We start from the raw sequence: 20571 nt of genomic DNA, 5'->3' as shown, positions 1-20571 counted from the left end.
AGCTTCTCTGGGCTTGATCTGTGCCAGGGTCTTCCCACCCTCACAGGGAAGGATTTCCTCCCAATATCCTGTCTAACCCTGTGCTCTGGCAGTGGGGAGCCATTCTCCCTTATCCTGGCACTACTTGCTCTTTCAAAAAGTCCCTTTCCTTCTTGCTGCTGCTGTTCCCTGGGATATTTCAGGATTGCAATATCTGTGTAAGCTTCAGCCTTGTCGTTTTTCCAAGTGATCTGGAAAAACCATCCCATCCTTTCCTGTGTTTCTCTTGCCTAATCTCTGGACTCTGAATGCCTTCATTAAAAGGAAACCTTAGTAACTAGTTCACTGGGGAGTGATGCAGCAAAAGCCAAGTGTCAAAGCATCTCTTTCCATCAAATTGTCAGCCTGGAGACAAGCTCAGCCTCATTTCCACCCCCACATCCTTGTACTTACCTGCAAATGCCAGGGAATTCCATTGCCCTACCTGGGCTTTCCTTTGCAGCAGCATGCATGGTTCTCCATGGGTTGCTGCTGCAGCTGGGAGGCTCCTGTGGGAAGCACAAGTGATGGATGCTGTTTGGGAATTGCCATATGCTCTATCACGCTCTAGAATCCATTAATTCCAAATTTCCTTCTCCTCCTGGTGCATCCCTCCCTAACTTGTTGAAAAGCAAAGAAAATACATCCCCTCTTGAGAGTAGGAAGGTAGTCATGTTATCTATCTCTGAAGAAACTAGGGGCACAGAAACAAATCCTGGTCTCTGCTTCCAGTTTTTTCTGGCTTTGGAGTGGGTTTGGAGTTTTGGGATGGCAAGGATAGCTTTGCCTGTAATTACAGCTTTTGCATCTCTTCTGCACAGAGTGAGTATGAAACTGGGGCTGTGCCATTGCCTCTCGAGCTCTGACCCCACTCAAGCCGATTTCAGTGGGATTTGGGAGGCTGTGAAGAGCAGAAGAGGCGCCAGAGGTACCAGAGACCCAGAACAACGCTGCTTTATGTTGGGGTCACAAGCAAAAGGCTTGTGATAGCTCTTGGGGTGGAATTCTGCATTTCTTCAAGGCTGTAGGAAGTGGTTTTGCCAGTGTTGATCACGGGTGTTCAGTGAAGGCTTTGCTTTCAGAAACTTGGGATTTGCTTTAATGCAAGTATGTGCCAGACCCCAAAGCTATGGGGCTTCAAACTTGGTCGGAGTTTGGTGCCTGATGTTGGAGTTGCTGAGGTCACTTATCGGTGCCCACATTTGTTTTTCACTTCATCATTTCCTGGCTGTTTTGCTGGGGGCAGCCTGTCGCCGGCAACGTGACACAGTGTTACAGCTTCTTACCATCCGTACAGGGGAAAAGAAAAGCCGGTGCCTTTGAGAAAGATGTGCTTTCCCGGGGTTGTGTTAATTGCCCAAACAACCTGTCCTGTTGTGGATTTTGAGGAAATATCCCGTGACTCTCCCCCACGCTTGTACATTGTTCACTTCCACTGGTGTTTTCTTGCCTTTTCCCTTATTTCTTCCCCTCTTTTCCCACCCCATTTTCACCCCAATTTCTCCCCACTTTTTCCATTTTCCCCCCACTTTTTCATCCCCCATTTCTTTGCACCCCCCATTTATTTTCCCTTTCTTTTTATCCCCCTCTTCTTTCCCCCCGGCTCTTCCCCCTGTTTTTTCCCCTTTCCTCTTCCCTGAGAATGCCGCTTGCTGAGGCTGCAGAGAGTGTGAGAACAGCCAGAGAAATGTAATTTTGGCTTCCCCAGACAGAGCACTGCCACTAGGCAAGATCTGGAAGCAGATAACCGAGGCTGAGGCAGTCCTTCCCAAGGAACCAGCCGGGAGCTGCTCGGGGTGTTCCCAGCTGTGGCTCCGGGCAGCGCGGGTCAGGCTGCACCCGGCCGGATTCGCTCCCTGTCGGACACATTCAGCTCTCGGGCTGTGGAGCCCCGGGCTCTCATTGCAGTTGGCTGTGATTTATCACGGCCACACACGGGCTGCAGAGCTCCCAGCCGGGTGGTGGAGCACACACAGGCTTTCGCAATGGGGGGATAATTAGGGGCGTTGGAGCAAGGAGTGAAGCAGAGCGCAGTCCGGGACAGCTCCCAGAGATCCTCTCGGCTGTGCCAGAGTTGCCCCACATCCCTTTTTATGAGCCTTTTGGAAGCTGTGGAGGCTGCGTGTCCACATGGCTTTTCAGGAGCTGCTGGCAATGAATAATACAATCCTGGAATGGTTTGAATTGGAAGGGATATTAAAGATCCATCCCTCTGACATGGCCAGGGACACCTTCCACTATTCCAGGTTGCTCCAAGCCCCATCCATCCCTTCCAGGGATCCAGGGGCAGCCGCACCTTCTCTGAACAACCTGTGCCAGTGCCTGAGCACCCTCACAGGGAAGAATTTCTTCCCCCAGTATCCCATTTATCCCTGCTCTGGTACAATGGTCAGAGCTATGCTGATGAGTGAGAGAAGCCAGCCCTTGCTGCAGCCTAATGAGCTCTGTATAAACAGTTTCCTCCAGAGCATGTGAATGATGGAGCTTTCAATGGATCTCAGGAGAAAAATCAGGACTGGACCCTGGGAAGACACATTGTAGCTTCCAACAGCTACAGATTTTCTGAATGTCTGAGAGGGAGGAGATGTTTCCACTGACAGGACGTGCATGGCATTCAAGGAACTCAGCCGGGAATACCTGATGCTGCTGCGATTTATCCGGATTTCCCAAAGCTCCTGCAAGGCTTCTTCCATGCAGCACGTTCCTTAGAGCACTGGGAATTACTCGCCTGCAAAAGCAGCAGGGAGGAAGGAGCCAATCCTCCAGATACTCACAGTTGTAGGGCTGTTGTCACAGCAGAAGCTGTTTCAATGGAAATGGATAGACAGGATTCAAGTAGATGGGGCTGAGAGTCATCGGAGCGGTGCCGTGCGTGGAGAGGAGGATCGGTGTTGTCGTAACTCTTTGTGTGTTATTGAAGTGCCAAATGGATTAGGAGCTTTAAAAGCTTTAATTTCTGCGCTTTTGGCATCGTCTCTTGGAACGCGCGCGTCTCCGTAGTGAAGCTCTGGAGAGGAAATGGGGCTTGAAGGGGTAGTCCCAGACTAGTTTCTTCTAATTTCACTTGCAATCAAGTGCTGGAGAGAGAGAGACAGATGCTGCAGCTGCATGATTACAGAACATGCAGCTGTTATCCCACTTGCTTCTTTTCCTGCTAATGAGGCATCAACTCTCTCCTGAGTTTGCTGTTTGGGTAATGGTTTTATTCTAGCACGAAACTAGAAGTGGTTTTAATTTTTCTTTATCCTGATCTGGTTTGGGTTCAGCAGCTGAAAAGATGGTTTTTCAGAACCAGTCTGGTTTGAGGAAGGAGCTGCCCAGAGAAGCTGTGGCTGTCCCATTCCTGGAAGTGCTCAAGGCCAGGTTGGATGGGGTTTGGAGGAACTTGGGCCAGTGGAAGGTGTCCCTGCCCACGGCAGGGAGTTGGAATGGGATGAGCTTTAAGGTCCCTTCCAATCCACCCCATTCTGTGATTTGTATGATAAGGAGACAGCAATTCCAACTAGCTTTAAAGTGCTTGGTGGACTCTGCATGCAGCTGGATAGACTGAGCTGCTTGAAACTTTAATTTCCAACGCCTCACTGTCTTCTCACCATGAATCCAGTTCCTCAGCCACGAGCAATAAATGGGTGGTTCTGATTTAAGTATCTTTCAGTTCTTCACATTGTCTCGCACTTTCTTGGAGACTTCTGGGCACAGGCAGCTTTTCTGTGCTTTGTGAAGCAATACAAAGGTGGAGAGAGGATGAAGAGCTCTGCCACTCTCCCTTCTCAGCCGGCAGGAGCACAATACTCGCTGGAAGGAAGCTCGGCAGGACTCTGATTTTGAGGAATGATGCATTTGCCTGTCAGAGGGCTGAGTTTGAGCTGTGTTCAAAAGCTCTGTCTCTGTGTTGTGCTGAGGGAAGAGCAGGGATTGCTGGATCCCAGGTGAGCTGGGAGCAGGGGCATCCCCCTCACAAAGCAATCCATGCAGTGCAGGTGATTGTGGAGGTGTGGAAAAACCTGAGTAGTCCATACTGAAGATAGGTTTTGTTCCATAGATGCTGGCACTGAATCATAGAATCCTGCAATGGATTGGGTTGGAAGGGATCTTAAAGCTGAAACAGTTCCACCCCCTGCCATGGGCAGGGAGACGTCCCACTATCCCAGGTTGCTCCAAGCCCCATCTAACTTAGCCTTGGACCCTGCCAGGGATGGGGCAGGCACAGCTTCTTTGGGCAGCCTGTGTCAGGGTCTTGCCACCCTCGCAGGGAGTTTATTCCTAATATGCCATCTAACCCAGCCCTCTGTCAGGGTGGAGCCATTCCCCCTTGTCCTGTCACTCCAGGCCCTTGTTCAAAGCCCCTCTCCAGCTTTCCTGTGGGCCCCTTCAGCTGCTGGAATGGACAGTTAGGTCACCTCAGAGCTTCTCCAGGCTGAACAATCCCAGTTCTCTTACACCCCCTTCCCTCAGCCCCTCCCAGCCTTTTCCTAACTTCAGAGCATCTCTGGCATGAACAGTCGCAGCTACAGCACCCAGTTTGAGAGCATGAATCCCCCAGGATGTGTGGTGCTAGGCTGGATCAGGCTCCTGCCTGTGGAAACCTGAGAAGAACAAGGTGCCTGATGCTGGGTTTAAGGCAAACCATGGCTTTTTAGTTTGGGATTTTTACCAGAGGCTCAGTCTCTCAGTAGGAACAGTAGAAAATAGGATGAAAGTTACAAGGAAGTCACTGGTCCATATAGCCTGGGAAGAGTTGTCCTCCCCAGGGCACATTCTGCAGGATACCTGTTCTGCTTCTGCCAAATCCTGCTCTGCCTGATCCATTTTTAAAAACTGTACTTCTCTTCCAAACTCCGGAGGTTGCATGTGGTCAATTTAGCCTTTTGTGCAAGAATAATTCAATTCTGGAGGAAATTCTGTGTGACTTGATCCTCCTAATTCCCAGAGCCTGGTTTTCTAATAAGAAAAGTGTAGACATCTATAAGTGTTTGTTCCCCACCAAGCTCTCCTCCTGGGGCACCAGCCATGGGATATACCCTGTTTAAGGGGGTGGAGGAACTCAGTCACCCCAAAAACACATTGCCAAGAGGATGACATCTAAAAAAGCACCATGCAAACCCCAGCGGGTTTCAATTCCTGAATTTCCCTTAGTTAATGCATATATAAGTAAGGCAATTAAAACACATTGGGCTTATTTCAAATAGATAATCTAATTATCAGCTTGATTAAACCATATCAAATGAACAGTTCTTGTAATTCGGGAGCTTTGTTCTAATCACTGCCAAAGCAGTAGGAGCTTTAATTAAAAGCCTCAAAAGTGGCAGACCAGTGTCAATTGAGGGGAGTTACAGCCTGAATCCTGATTGCAGGGAAGAGCAAACCCATCCTAGGTGGATGCTGATAAAAAGATCAGCTCTTTGCTGCCAATAAATGGAATTTGACCATTTTGTAAATACCATTGAATGAAAGTAATTGTCCTTTGCTGCTGTGTCTGGTGCTCGGAGACAGACTTCATTAAATCTATTCCACTATCACCCATTTACACTGACATTTTTAATGTCTCTAGGTTGGTATCACCCAGCCATATCCTCTCTCAGCCTTGGACCTCCAAGCTGTAGACTGAAGAATTTCTTAATTAAAAATCGGGCGCTGGATAACTCAGGAAGCCCAGGCTTCTTTTTCCTGCCATGAATGTATCTTTGGGGCCCCTCTGCCCATTGTGATTTGGTGTTCGATGCCCACAACTTTTATAAAACACAACTACAGGGAATGACAAGAGCAAGTGGGCAGCCAGGTTCCAACCTGCACAGAGATTTGCATGTATTTAATTTATTAATGTTGGCAGGTCTCTGCTTAATAGCCCAGGTTTTCTTTTCACCTGAGTAGGTGGACTTTTTGTTTTTCTTTTGCCTAATTGTCTCAGAAAATGAAACTGGAACAGCTTGCCTGTATCAACATGCAGGCAGTCACAGGCCGGGGGTTATTTCTGCTCTGTGCCCTGGACCAGCCTTCAGATTTTGGAGATTTGGTGGGAATTTGTAAGGTGTTAGGAACAGCATCAGTGGAAGAGGGAGCTGGGTGGATGGCTCTCTGTCCGGACCCAGCTTTCCCCAGCTGCTGTGGCATTTGCCATCACCACCTGGCTTTTAATTACTGTCGTGTTCCATGGCTTAATATTAAACCACATCTAATTGCATCCTGTCTCTTAATTGGCTTAACTGGCCATCACCCAAATAGACTCTGCTGTATAGAAACAAGCTTCCCCAAATATTTCCTAATTGGCAGTTGGTGCTTTGTGAGGAGATGGGACCCTCTCAGCGATATTAATAGATGTTTTCTCCCGTTCGTTCCCAGGATTGGACATTGATCCTATGACGCATGCCCGGAAAAAACAACTTTTCCTTCTGAAACATCCAGCTGGTTCTGCTGGCCAGGCCTCGTCGCCAACAGGCAGCAGGAGGATGGACAGGGCCAACGCAGAGCAGCGGGACGGAGATGCCTCGAAGGCTCCAAAGTGTCCCAGTGGGTTTGTAGGGAATAACAAAAGCAAGAGTTTGCGCGAAGTGCGAAAGACGTACCCGCTGCGGAGGCGGCTGCTCCCCTCGGTGAGCAAAAAGACCTGCAAGGTCCTCCTCACCAGGCTGGAGGATGTGGCTGGCTCTCTGTCCAAACAGACCCCGAGCTGTAAAAAAAAGCACCTTGCCAGCTGGGTTGAGGGTTTGGGATCTGCTTTGTTCTCGGAACAAGTTCAGCCTGTGGGAGCAGGCAAGAGTGACTCATCCAGGGAGAAGTGCGCAGCAACTTATCCCGGGCCGGAGCAGGACTTTGATCCTGCTCCCTCGGAGCCCAGGAAGCGCCGGCTGGCCTCGCTGAACGCCGAGGCGGTGAACAACCTGCTGTTCGAACGGGACGATGGCTTGTTATCCGGCAGGCGCTTCCGCAGGGACTCTGGGAAGGCTGCTGGGGACTGTACCCTCAAGGGCTTGCAGTGCAAAGCCGGTGACAACTGGCCTGCCCTGGAAAAACCGGCTGTGAAAACAGGGAAAGGAAAGAACCGGCATGAGCCCAGTCAGAAATGCAATAGCTGCGAGCATTCGCTGGATGAGGTCTTTGATGATGGGGCAAAGAGGGAGGATGGTGCCATCTCCTACCATCCCACCCCAAAGAGACTGGCCAGCCTGAATGCTGTGGCCTTCCTGAAGCTGACCCATGAGAAAGACCAACCCCTGAAACAGAGGAGTAAATCGGACGGGGAGGGCAAGTCTGAGAACCACTGTTCGAAATCTACACTCAAATGGGCCAAAGCCGGACGGAAGAACTGTGTCAAATCCAAGAAGGAAGTGGCTAGCTTAAAAATGGATGGGCAGCACGGCTGGCAAGGCCAGACCGTGGGCACGTTTGGGAAAGGGGAGCAGCGGGACTCTTCCAGGCTCTATGGGACAACAGAGCCCGTCCCCTACGAGTCGCTGTCTGGCTCCTACGCCAGCACGGAGGGCTTCTACCACAGACTGCCTTTGCTCATGGGAGGACAAGCTTCCATGAAGCCGGAGTATGGAAGACCTGGAGAGAAATCCCCAACCCCCAAACAGGAATTTCATCAGCCTTCCTTTCCCGTGCAGCAGTTCCCTCCCTTGCCTGTGCCCGGGAATCACGCAGATTGTGGATGTCTCTATGAATCCTCAGATCTGACTCCGATGAACGGGTTTTATGTTTATTACGGCCAAAGCGGATACAGTGGCTATTCCCCCTGCTCCATTTATCCCAAGGACGAGCTGTCGCAGGCTGCGACCTGCGAGGGGCTCCTGGTATCTTCCGGTTCCTTGCCATCAGGTGCTCACTTCCAGCCCCTGCACTGGTGCAGCTCTCCGTACTGCTGCGGGGAGGGAGCAGCCGTGAGCAGCTACAGCGTCTGCGGCGTGGTGCATGTGCCGGAGGGCAGGATCGGCAGCGTGCATGCGGGACGGAACAGCTACCCCTACAAAATGCCTTTTGCAGCAGGTAAGGTGCAAAGTGCACGCAAATCCCGGCCGGCGTTCCTGGGAGAAGAGGGTGGCTCAGCGCGGTGCCTGCTTGCCCGGAGGCTGGTTCCCTCTGCGAGCAGTTCTCAGCTCCACAGCCGAGCTGCGGCTTGGAAGGGATCCGCCTTCCACCTCCCCTTCCCCCGTTTTTTTGCCCGGGGGGTTTTTGCCACTGAAAGGTCTTGTTGGTGTGGAAAGCAGAGAATCGGTGAAAGGATTTTGTCAGCGAGAAGTTGACTCACGGTTTGTCACGCTGGGGCTGAGGCTGAGCTTTGATCTGTGTAAAACGAGCAGGGTTGAGTTCCTGCACGCCATCCCGCTGTGCCACGCTGAGCCGAGGGTCGGGAGCACACCAGGATGAGTTACTCCCATCCCAAAGCCCCGCTCTGGGGGCTGAGGCATCCTCACAGAGCCTGTGGAGAAGCAGGCATTGCCTGTGCTGTTAGACTCTAGCAGTGCCAGCTGGGGACTGCAGGCTTTTTGGATTCCATGGGTTGATCAGAGCTGGCAGGGCTGCATAGGGAGTTTCACTGTGGTGGTCTAAGTGCCAGGCACACTGCTAGTTTGGGAATTCTTGAGCCCATCTTTGCTCTCTGTCTGACAATGAAGCACTGGAATGAGGAGGGGTGAGGGGGTATGGAAATATCTTTACCTGCCTGGCTCTCCTCTGTCCCCGCCTGCTTTTCAGACTTCCTGCTTTTTCTTGGAGCTTTGCCTCTGCCATTGAAAAATACCTTTTTAAATATTTAAAAGTGGAGTGCTGTGTGGGGGTTATCAGACACCAGCGCTGTGTGTAACGCCAGGCTGGACAGTGCTGCAAACAGTTGGTCTGTAGAGGAGGCTGCTCTCCAGCTGCTGGGAGTGCCAGCGTGGGATCTTTGCACTAACCACGTGTTCCAGCCAAGAGCTGGCACGACTTACCCACTGAGAACAGATTTTCAGGTAGGTGGATGGAGTTTTGGTTCAAGCGAGGCTTTGTCATCTCCCGTTGTAGGAAGCTGCTGAAGCTCAGGAGTGTTTGGTTGAAGTGTAATTTCTGTTTTCCTGAAATATCCCCGCTGTCATGGTTCTGCTTCCTGCAGCAGCAGCCAGACAGGGCTCGCTGGTGGCTTCAGAGCTCTTGAAAGGGGAGTGCTCACAAGACAACCAGCTCAGCAGTGTGTTCTTGCCTGACAGTTCCTGTGGAGTGCCCCGAGGTCATACCAGTCTACTTTGTTCCTCAGCTTTTGCATGCTAGTGCCTCTGATTTTGTGCAGCCAGAAGGATGCAGGCAGTGCAGACAGAGTATTTTCCAGAGCTCAGCCCTGCCTGTGGATTCAGTGATTTCTCCTGGTGCTGGCAAGGGCAGCAGCAGTTCCAGGAGTGGGTATTTGCTAGTGTGTTGGCAAGGGCAGCAGCAGTTCCAGGAGTGGGTATTTGCTAGTGTGTCACCCCGCTACTGAGATCTCCCTTGCTGTGATTTCCTTGCTGGGAACAACTTGGATTTAAAAACCTATAACACCAGAATCATTGAGATTTTGGTTTGTGGATTGAGGAATATAAGGACGTCTCAGAGAATATTGATGGTGCCTTAGGGATTGATTTCTATATAATTATGCACCTCTGAAATATTTTCCTTCCCTAGAGTGAACTGAAGCAGCACTTTGGCTGCAAGCAGCAGGCTCCCATCAGAGAGGGATCCAGCCTGACATACCAAATGCTGTGTGTTACATCTGTCTGATTTGGCGTCTTCTAGGTGTTTGTAGGGAAATATCAGTGTCTGTGTGGTACAAATCCAGGGACTGGGCTGTGATCCTGGGCAGTGGTTGAGCAGTGTGGTGGAAAGGAGCTGGGACAGGCTGTGAGAGCTGCTTTAGTGCCAGTGCCATTGGAGAGGCTGGAAGTGTGCGTGACCAAGGATGGAGTCCCAGGGGTGCCAGCAAGAGCAGTTCTGCACCAGGGCTTTGACGTTCAGTAAAGATTTTTGTGAAGCTTTATCTTGCTCTAGCTCAAGCTTAAAAGCTGCTTTTGTAAGCAAAATACCTGAGAGGCGTTTCCTTGCTCCATGTGTCCTGTGCCTGCCAGTGCCTGGAGTTCTTGTGGCATTTGCTACATGGGGTTGATTTGATTGATTGATTGATTGATTGATTGATGAGGATGATCTGTGGCATCCCTTGCACTCACAGCTCCACAGTGGCTTGGCTGCAGCCTTAGGGAGGGTAAGGTGGGGAGGCAGGAGGCCCAGCAGTTCTTTGGCTGGAGCTGTGTGGCTTTGGGTGGAATTCTCCCTTCAGGTTTGTAAGCTCTGGTCTGAGGCATCTCCTGGAGCCTGACTGGAGCTGTGCTCTGGTCACCCCACAGTCTCCCGTTAGGGAACAGGAGTGCATGGTGTATTGGTCCAGGAGCTCTTTTCCCGCTGATAGGGCATAATTACAACTGGTTCTTCCCTTGGCCTGGGTTGAGACTTGTTTGTGACTCCTGAGTGGAACAATGTATTTCTGGGATGCTCTGAGAGGCAGCGTCAGCCAAATTCCAACCTGCTGAGGTCCCTGTGTCTGCTGCAGGGACACAGTTTTGCTGAGGATGCAGCATCTTGTGGTTGTGTTCCACCTTGTTTCATCTTTCTGGACTTAATTTGGAGAATCTTCTCAATTTTCCCTGATTAGTAGAATTTGGCTTTTTGAAAGAAGCTGGCTGCTTTTGGCAGCATGATTTAATCCTTCTCATTGTTTCGATAAGCCTTTTATTTCTTTTATACATATTGACAGGCTGGAACTGCTTTGGACACTGGCCAGCCTTGTGTGTATTCCTGGCTGGCATTACTTGGGATTCAGATGGGTTTGTTGTGGTGCAGTGTCATCTGCGGAGCACTGGAACACGCAAGCTCGGAAATGGCTTTGCTTTTACAATCCAGTGACAGTGCAAAATGAAATTACAGCCTGGAGAGTCTTTACAGCTATAATGCAATAAAGGGGATTTCGGGCAAAAGCGGCCACGGTGTGGGACAGTCCCGGCTGTGTAGTTGCTTTACGTTCCAGATGAGATCCGTGACTCATTTCTTCCCTTCCCTTAGAAGGCTGCAAGTCTCTGGACCAGCTGAACCTCACAATCCCGGTGGCAGGACACCCCGCGTCGCCTGCCCACCCGCTCTCAGGATGTCCCGTGCCCAGCGTGCCGCCGGCTGCAGAGCCCGTTCCTCACCTGCAGACCCCCAACTCTGACCCTCAGACCATGGCCCGAGAATGCCCTCAGAGCTCCAAGCCCCCCAGCGGCTCCAAGTCGGGGCTGCGCAATACTCCGGGCTGCCTGCACGCCTCCAACAGCAAAGCGGCGGGCGGCCACTCCCACCCCAAGCAGCCGCGCATCGGCCGGCGCAGGGCCACCAACGGCTGGATGCCCGTGGGCACGGCCTGCGAGAAGGCTGTCTACGTCGTGGTACGTGTCTGGGTGCTGGGGCTGGGCAGGGACAGCTGCCAGGGAACCTCCAGGCGTGAAGGCTTGGGAGTTGTGGGTCCTCTTCCAGCTGGAGATGGTCACTAGGTGCTGTCTAGAACCTGATGGGAGCAGAGGCACTGCTGGCTCTGTTCCCTGTGTGTCCTGGTGTTACCTTGCACGGTGTGGTTTGGGAGGGGAGGAGAACCTGCTGCTCCTGTGCTGGCCTCAGCTCAAAGGTGATGGATCCTCCCAGCTCTGGCATGTACAAGGGTGGCACCCGAGGCACGTGGGAGTCCATCCTGCTGGGATCGTCCTCCAGCTGCTTTCTCCTGGGTAGGGCAAACCTGTCTTAGAAGCTGAGGGTTGTTGTAGCCTCAATTATAAGGGGCACATCTAGAGGCAGCTCTCATGATGTGGCTCTCGCTTAGTGTGTCTGTAGCCCCAGAAGAATCTCCCAGCACACAGAATCTGAGACAGTGTAGTGGCTCCCAGGTGGAATTTTTCTAGCACCCAAAATCCCCTTTCTTGTAACTTGCATGGTGGCACAACCAGTTGCTTCTCCAGGGATTTCCTGTCTGTACTTTCCCATTTGTTGCGTTCAGGAGCAGAGACTGCTTCCTGTAAGATGGGAGATTTCCTGCCAGAGAATTCAATTAGGTGCAGTCAAGTCCACTTCAATTGTGAGAGAAGGCAATATCCTTCATCTTATTAAAGCATAAGAGCTTGGAATGGGTCCCACGTGGTGTCTGGGAAGGTGGGACAAGGCACTGATGTGCAGTAGATGTCAGGAGGAAGGAGAGCCATGGTCCAGGCGGGGTCTGTGCTGCTGCTTGGTGTGGTAGCACAACCTCAGGCTGCAGGGAGCAGCAGCCAGGGCAGGTTTTGGAGCTTTAGCCTTTGGGACTGTGCCCAGGTGCCAAGGACTGTGCCAGAATGAAGCCTGTCAGGGCCAGGGACTGGCCTTGTGCATCCACCCCTCAGGCTGTCACACCCCAAAGGAGCAGTGAGACAATAATCTCCTTAGGATGCTTCCAATCCTGCCTGGGAGATCTGGCAGGAGGTTAAACCATCCTGCTCAGGCACTCTGAAATGAAACTCAGAGCAAAAGCATGCTAAAAACCCCTGGTTCATAGTCCCAAAAGTGATTATTTTGTACTGTCAGAGGGTACAAAGGAATCATTGGCAGTCCTGCTAAGGAAGGCTTTGTGCCACGGCCTCCCTGCCACTCCCTGCCCTGCTTCATGTTTTATTGGTTTTTACCATGTTTGTATCAGAGAAACAGCATCCAAAACACAATTTTCAGTGCCTTTGAATGGGAAAGAAAAGCAGGCCTCCAGGTAGGCAGGTGGAAAGGTGATTTTCCTGAAGTTTATGGTTTTGCGTGCAGAATGGAAGGAGCGAGTGTGGTTTAATTTGAAATCAGAGTATTATTTTCAGCAGTTAGAGCTTTTGTGAGATGTGCTGTCCCCCTGGTGAGCTGCCCCTCATGGAGGAGAGCCATGAAGTCGCCTTTTGCCTGCTGACTGGGTTGTTTGGTCCCTGTGTGTGCAGAACGAGCCGGAGCCGGCCGTGCGCAAGAGCTACCAGGCCGTGGAGAGGGACGGGGAGATCATCCGCGTGCGGGACACCGTGCTCCTCAAATCCGGGCCCCGCAAGAAATCCATGCCCTACGTGGCCAAGATCTCTGCACTCTGGGAGGACCCCAAGACAGGTACTGTGCCTGCACAGTGTGTGTGTGTGTGCTCAACAGAGAGAGCTGGAAGCAGGGAAGGAATGGATCTAGGGAGAGCTGCAGGCTGGTTTGGGTACCGGGGTGATGGAGAGGAGATGAGCGCCATGGCTTCCATTTGGATTGTTCAGCAACTGAAATGCTCCTTAATCACTCGTCTGGGGCTGATAAATGGAAATCTTCCTGGATATGGAAGCATAGAATATTTGCCAAGTGCCCGTCTTAGCAGCCCTCTCCTGTATTATTTCATTGCTCAAACATCGGGGGAGCTGCTGTTTGCTTCAATCCAGCATCTGGTCTGGGAGCTGTTGGGAACAGGGCTCTTCTGCAGCAGCTCTGATGGACCCCAGTAGAGCTGGGGATGGGATTTGTGGGGCCTTATGGTGAGATGTGGTGTCTGACTGGCAATCCCTGAGCCAAGGAAGGATGCTGAGCCAAATGCTTTAAAGTAGAGGTCGTGCTTAAAAATGGGGAAAAGAAACCCCAAAAATTCTGTAAAAGACCCAAATCAAGGTGTGGTGAGGCTCAGTGTGGTTGTGTCAGTGCAGCAGCAATTCTGCCTTGAACCTGGGAATCAATGCTGCAGGTTCCCACCTTTGGATGAGCATCTTTTGCAGCTTGTGTGCTGAATGGATTTTTTTTTTTGCAGGTGAAAACATTTGATTTTTGAATCTTTGGGGAGTTTTTTGTGCCTGACTTCCTTGGGATGTTGTAACCTGAGTAGAAGGAGGCGAAAGTGTAGTGGAAAAGCAACATGACCGACTCCATGCAGCTTCTTGCTGTAACAAAGGGACACCTAGTTCAGCATGAAATATTTATCAGCCACAGCTGCCTCTCCGTGAGCACTGTGGGAATGAAGGGGATGGAGCAGCAGGAGGAAGCTGGGAATGAGTAGGAAAACACTCGGAGGAGCTGAGGGCTGACTTGTTTTCATCTGTGCTGTTGCAGGGGAGCTGATGATGAGCCTCCTGTGGTATTACAGACCAGAGCACACTCAGGGAGGCCGCAACCCCAGCATGCACCAGGTGAGTCCCCAGGGCCAGGGCATCCCGGGCTCTCTGTGCTCCTGCAGCAGGAGGGGGGCACTGCCCCAACATCTCCTGCATTCCTGGGTGGCCTCCAGCTCAGCACAGCACAGCGCTCTTGGCTGGGATGCAGCTGCTGCCAGATGTGTTGAGTGGTGGTGTCCTGTAGTTGGGCTTTTCCCCCAGATTTATTGTCCTGTGGAGAAAATCTGGGCTCTCAAAAAAGCTGCTGAGTTCCTTATATGGAGGCTCAAACAGAAACTGCTGAGTGTTGATGTTTCTCCCTTTAATCTGAGAAAATTACACATACGAAGTAAAAAGTAATTTTGACTATTACCTTAAGAGTAAGGAAGAATAAGTTTATACTGAATCAAGATCAGACACCTTTCCAGAAGCACATTCTAATTCCTAAAGGACTGCAGAGCCTGATGCAAAAGCTCCTGCTGCCATTTTGCAGGAAACTGAAGTGCCTGTGTCATGTGCTGCCTTTTAATAAATCCCTTAATCTGCTACTTAAACTCCAAAAACGTGTTAGTTTTGTACAGAAACGTGGATGCATCATCCATGCCCTGCATAGATTTATGATGAGAACTAAAGTCTGGCTTGAGGATGCTGTGCCAGGATAATGGAGTTGCTTTTTAAAGAAAAAACGTGTGAATCACTGTGACTTCACGCCTTGCTCTGCTTTGCATGGGCTTGTGTTGGGTGACAGAACAAGCTGGTTTTAACTGGGGATGAAGAATTCACTGCTGTGTGCAACCCAATTTTAAAAACTTGGTGCTTTCTTAATTTCTATTACTTTTTTTAAATAAAAAGGGAGGGAGGGTTTGAGAGCAGCCAGGGAATTGTAACTGCCTCGTTTGCAGGGCACAGGTGAGTTCCTAAACCAAAATGTGGCACTTTAAAAATGAAAGGTGAGTGTATCCAGTTGCATTTCAGTGCAGCAAGAATGCCAGGAGGAATTAGGCCAGGTTTTTGCAAAGCCATTTAAATTACACAATTCTTCAAACAAGAGAGAGCTTGGGCTGAGGGCTGGGCCAGGCTTGCCAGGGTGACTCAGGTAGTTTTGACTCGAGGAGTAAACCAGAACCCCAAGGTGCAGAAGGCAGGTGTGGCATTCCCAGTGTCCCTGATCAACCCTGTCCCCAAATGTTCACCCTTTTGTGAGTTTTCCCTTCCAGCAAAGCAGAAATGGAGCCTGCAGGGAATGCCTCCAGACTTGTGCAGGGCATCCGTGTTCCCAGAGATCATCTCTGCTGATCTAACCATACCTGAAGTTCTTCTCAGTGGCTCTGTCTGGGTTACCCTGTGTATAACCAATCCTTCCTGCTGCAGAGCCTAATTCCCTAAATTACTCTGGGAAAAGTTGAAGAGAAGTTTGCCAGTAGAGGTTGTGGCTGATCCTCCTTGGATGTGTTCCAGGCCAAGTTGGATGGGGCTTGGAAGCAACCTGGTCTAGTGTAAGGTGTCCCTGCCCATGGCAGGCAGTGGAATGAAATGATCCTTAAGGTCCCTACCAACCCCAACCATAGCAGGATTCTATTCCATGATTCTGAAAAAGGCTGTTGCTACTTCTCTCACTAAACCAGCTTTTTTAATTCAATTGGGGGGAGGAAGTGGTTGGATAAGAAGGGTTTCTTTAAGTTTCTAAGATATAAAGATGGATTAGGGAATTCAGGAAAAAAGGGGAGACTGAGGGTGCAGCCAGCCATGGCCTTGCTGCTGAAGAGCTTTGTGACATTGGAAATTCGTGGAGTATTGGAGCACTTGGTCTCACAAAATGTGCTGGGCAGGGTGAGATGGTGGGAGAGTCCTTTGCTCTCTGTTGCTGGATAAAACGTGGTGCAGAGAGCACACGGCAGGTGCCTGGGTTACGTGGGACACTGCCTCTGAACAGTATTCACTGTGGGCATGCTTTGGCGATGGTGAAGGTGCAGAGCTCCCCATTCCCTCTCTGGGTGGGTGCGGGTGTGCAGCTGGCCGTGCCTCCCGGGGCTCTGGCCAGCTGGGTGACCTGTCTGTCCCCTCCCTGCTTGCACAGAATGAGATCTTTGCGTCGCGGCACCAGGACGAGAACAGCGTCGCCTGCATCGAGGAGAAGTGCTATGTGCTGACCTTCGCAGAGTACTGCAGGTAGGTGGAGCTCTGAACCTGCTGCACTTCCCAAACCTCCCCCGGCCTCCAGCCTCTCTCACCCTGCCCATTCCAGCCAGCCCCACTGTCCCAGCCTGCGGGCGGTGCTGTGGCTGGAGCTGGGGTAGTGACCTTGCTCTGCTGCAGGCAGGGAGCCTCTCCTGCTCCACATCCATTACAGGTCTGGATTGTATAGGATCATGGAATCTTTTGGGTTGGAAAATAACCCTTAAGATCATCGAGTCCAGCTGTTCCCCTGGAGCTGCCAAGGCCACCACGGACCTGTGCCCCCAAGTGCCACATCCACACAGCTTTTAAATCCCTCCAGGGACGGGGACTCCACCACAGCCCGTTCCAAGGCCTGGCCATCCTTTCCCTGAATTCTCCCAATATCCAACCTAAATCTCCCCTGGTGCAACTTGAGGCTGCTTCCTCTCAACCTGTCCCTTGTTCCCTGGGAGCAGAGCCTGACAGGCTCTGGCTGCACCCTCCTGTCAGGGAGTTGTGGAGAGCCAGAGGGTCCCCCCGAGCCTCCTTTTCTCCAGGCTGAGCCCCCCCCAGCTTCCTCAGCTACTCCTGGTGCTCCAGACCCTTCCCCAGCCTCTTTGTGCTCCTCTCAAGGGACTCCCAGATATGGATGCATGTATGACCACTGCATGTGGTTTCAAGGAAGACAGGAACAGGTGTACAGGAAAACATGGAACTTGGAGCTAAAAACTAAGTGAGCTAGGAAGAGATCCTATGTACCCATCCCTTGTTGGCCACAGGTGCCAAACTACCCAAAAACTTGCTGATACAAGTGCCAGCATTCATGCTGGACACCAGATCCTGGGATTTTGGCAGCAGCACCCCTTGGAGCAGTGACTTGGGCTGTTATAGTTGAGCTGTTGGTGATTGAAGCGCAGCTTTGTCAGTAGGAACTTCCCAGCATCCATATTCCAGCCTGCCATCCTGTGATGGGTGCACAGGGCTGAAGGAAAATAGGGATTGAATGGGCACAAACCCATAATGCAAACCAATGCTTTAAATGTCAGTTCTGCTGGGTGCATCTTGTGGTCTGTGCAGCCCTGCCATGGAGGGGATGCCTGAGGCCTCCTCCTCAGCCTGCTCCTTGCCCCGGCTCTGCTCTTGGAATTTCTAAAAACAAACTGGCGTACAAATGCTTTAGAAGTTGAATTTTGACCTTGCTTTTGAGAACACTTAAAAACCCCAAACAAACATAAAAAACCAACCTAACCCCAAGAATAACAAACCAAACAAAGCCAACCAAACAAAAAACCCCATCCCCAAGCTTTGGATCAAAGCAGTTCCTTTCCATTCTAACACCCCAGTCTTCTGGAACAGCTACTGGCAGGAATTCTTTCATGCTCTTCTGGGTCAGGTCACCTTTGAGAGATGTTCCCTGAAGGCATCCTGAATTCTTTGTTTTCCTAAACGTCAGTTTATAAGCATTTATTAGGGGCTAATTAGCAAAAATGAGGCCAAAGCACTAAAAACAATATTTTAAACCTTTTTTTCTTTAAATTGCTATCATATTTGGTGCTGTACGATATCCACCAGCATGGAAATACAAACCTGTGTTGCTTCCTGCAGGAGTTCTCTTTGAGCAAAGCTTTGTCCACATTCCTTCCCTTCCCTTGATCCCCCAGCAGCTGCAGCTGTGGCTCCCAGCAGGACACAGGCAACAGGAGAGGGAATGAGTTCATGATCCCCAGCACAGGAAGGACACGGACCTGTTGGAGCAAGTCCAGAGGAGGCCATCAGGTTGATCAGAGGGATGGAGCACCTCTCCTATGAGGAAAGGCTGAGAGAATAGGGATTGTTCATCCTGAAAAAGTGAAGGCTTTGGAGTGACCTAATTTCCCCTTCCAGTACCTCAAGGGAGCCTACAGGAAAAATGGAGAAAGACTGTTTACAAGGGCCTGGAGTGCCAGGACAAGGGGGAATGGCTTCACACTGCCAAAGGGCAGGGATAGATGGGATATTAGGAATAAATTTTTCCCTGTGAGGGTGGTGAGGCCCTGGCTCAGAGAAGCTCTGGCTGCCCATCCCTGGCAGGGTCCAAAACCAGGTTGGATGGGCTTGGAGCAACCTGGACTAGTGGAAGGTGGAACCTAGTGAAAGGTTCCTGCCCTTGGCAGGGGTGGGACTGGATGAGCCTTAATGTCCCTTCCAACCCAAAGCATTCCAGGATCCTCTGATAACTCTTCCGATGTGATTGCCCTGCAGATTTTGTGCCTTGGCAAAGCGTCGAGTCGAAGGGATCCCAGGCAGGAAAACCATCATGGTTCCTCCCTCGGAGGAGTATTCCACCCCTCTGCACCGCAAGGTGCCCGAGGACACGGACCCCGAGCTGGTTTTCCTCTGTCGTCACGTCTACGACTTCAGGCACGGGCGCATCCTGAAGAACCCGCAGTAGCGCAGCCGTGGCTCGGAGCGGGCGGCAGTGAGCGCCCCCCGTGGCCTGGGACACCTGTGCACTGTCACCCACCTCATGCTGCTGCAGGTGGGAGCGCCCAGCGCTCCGCCCTGGGACTGGGAGCCTGCGAGGAGCGGAGCCCCTGGAGGGGGAGGCAGCAGCTGAAAGCACAGCACTTCATTAAAAGCATAAATGAAAATATATACGTAAAAAAAAATAAATATATGTATATAGATATAGGGATTTGCATAAGTAAATCTATATCTATATATGTATGTAGAGCTGCATCTATTGGGAGGGTTTGCAGGGGATAAAAGCCAGGAAGCAGTGCAGAGCCATGGCTGGGGGAACGGCGCCAAGGTGCAGGAGGGATGTGTCAGTGCAGTGTTTGTGGAGTCTGGCTGGGTCACTCGGGGGTTTTCGGGCCCTGAACTGAGCCCAGCTCTTGGCAGAGCACAGGAGAGTCTCCTTGGTTCCACAGGACAGACTCTGAGGATTCCCATGGTGAGAGCTTCAAAATGCAGCTTGGGGAGCTGCCTGGGTGCAGAGAGGCCTTGTGTCATGCTTGGATAGGTGTTGCTCCACCAGGGGAAGAGGTGACCCCTGTTCTCCCCTGTCTTTTCCCTCACCTCCCCACCTAGACTGGAGCTTGGAGCTTGTTCCATGGTGGAGCAGAGGGAGCTGGCAAGGTGGCAGGTGTCACACTGCAGTGTAGGGCTAGAGCTGGTCCTGTCCCAGGTGTCCTGGCTGAGCCCACAGGATTTTATGCCCCATTCCCATGGCCAAGCACTCACTGGCACTTGTCGCTTGGAAGCTTGGAGCTCATAAAGTGGGCTGTGATGGGGAGAACCATGTTTCCTCTTCTCTTCTGAGTGTTGCTCTTCCTCTGATGGCTCAGGGGGCCCTGGATTTTCTCTTTCTTCCCAGTTTGTTTCCTGTAATGTCGTTTACAGACCCTGCTTGTCCCCATGTGTCTGCAGTGGGAAGAAGCCAGAGGGGGAAGTGGCAAACCCTTTTCTTATGTGTTTTTGGCTTTTTAAAATTCCTTCCCCACGTGACTGTCCTGATCCTGGGAGTGCTGTTGAAGTCGTCAGCAGCCTCTCCCCCTCCAAACTCATCCCAGTGTCTGAGCAAGCTCACCAAAGTGGCTTTGTGGCTCCTGAAAGGACCTGAGCATCGGGAAAGGTTCGCATGGACCGTGTGAGCCCGCAGGTCCTGCCTCTTGCCTTACCTGTACAGATCCCAGACAGACCTTAGATCCCAGACAGACCTTAGCTTATCTCAACGCTAACTTGGAGTTAATCCCAAAGCAAACCAAAGGACAGTGTCACATCCTGGGGAGTCACTGCACCAGGCTGGGAGCCCAGCCCGAGATTGCACTAACTTACAGCAGAACTGACCCCGTGCCACCCAAATTCCTGCTGGCTGGAGCTGCTCACTGAATCGAGGGATCTGCATTTTCCCAGTCTTTTGGGGCTTCTGAACTTGTGTTCCATGGTGGAAGTGTTCATTCTGCTTTAATGTCCTGTCAGTGGAAGCAGCATTCCCTGTACTCCCTGGGGACACAGGGCTTGTCACCTTGCTCCAGTGGCCACACACCTGCCCGGCCTGGAGAGAAAGCCCATGGCATCCAGTTCCTTCCATGGAATAGTTCAGGCATGCAGGAGTTCTCCAGAGATTTGCTCTACATACCAAAGAGGGAAACGTGTCTGGAGGCAATGGCTGGAGGGGATGACAAGGTCTGGCACCTGCCACAGCAGGCAGGCATCTCCCTGCAGCTGGTGGATGATTCCTGCTGGAAAATTCCTGTTTATTCCCACCTGCATAGCC

General features: G+C 51.4%; 1 protein-coding gene across 2 annotated transcripts in view; it reads left to right on the top strand.

Annotated features, from left to right (window-relative positions):
* Positions 1 to 18976, top strand: part of BAHD1 (bromo adjacent homology domain containing 1) — a 32621-nt gene extending 13645 nt beyond the window's left edge. The window contains exons 2-7 of one of the 2 annotated variants that reach the window (XM_074543502.1): positions 6358 to 8001; positions 11074 to 11435; positions 12987 to 13146; positions 14113 to 14189; positions 16231 to 16322; positions 18552 to 18976. In XM_074543502.1, coding sequence (XP_074399603.1) covers positions 6375 to 8001; positions 11074 to 11435; positions 12987 to 13146; positions 14113 to 14189; positions 16231 to 16322; positions 18552 to 18741 — 2508 coding nt within the window. In that variant the 5' untranslated portion in view covers positions 6358 to 6374 and the 3' untranslated portion in view covers positions 18742 to 18976. The remainder of the gene's footprint in view (positions 1 to 6357; positions 8002 to 11073; positions 11436 to 12986; positions 13147 to 14112; positions 14190 to 16230; positions 16323 to 18551) is intronic. The other variant, XM_074543501.1, reaches the window with a different exon arrangement.
* The last annotated feature ends 1595 nt before the right edge of the window (positions 18977 to 20571 follow it).

This window comes from Zonotrichia albicollis, chromosome 6 (assembly GCF_047830755.1).
Source record: "Zonotrichia albicollis isolate bZonAlb1 chromosome 6, bZonAlb1.hap1, whole genome shotgun sequence".
NCBI lineage: Eukaryota > Metazoa > Chordata > Aves > Passeriformes > Passerellidae > Zonotrichia > Zonotrichia albicollis.
Note: the sequence above shows the minus strand (reverse complement) of the source record. Positions and strands in the feature narration are given on the sequence as shown.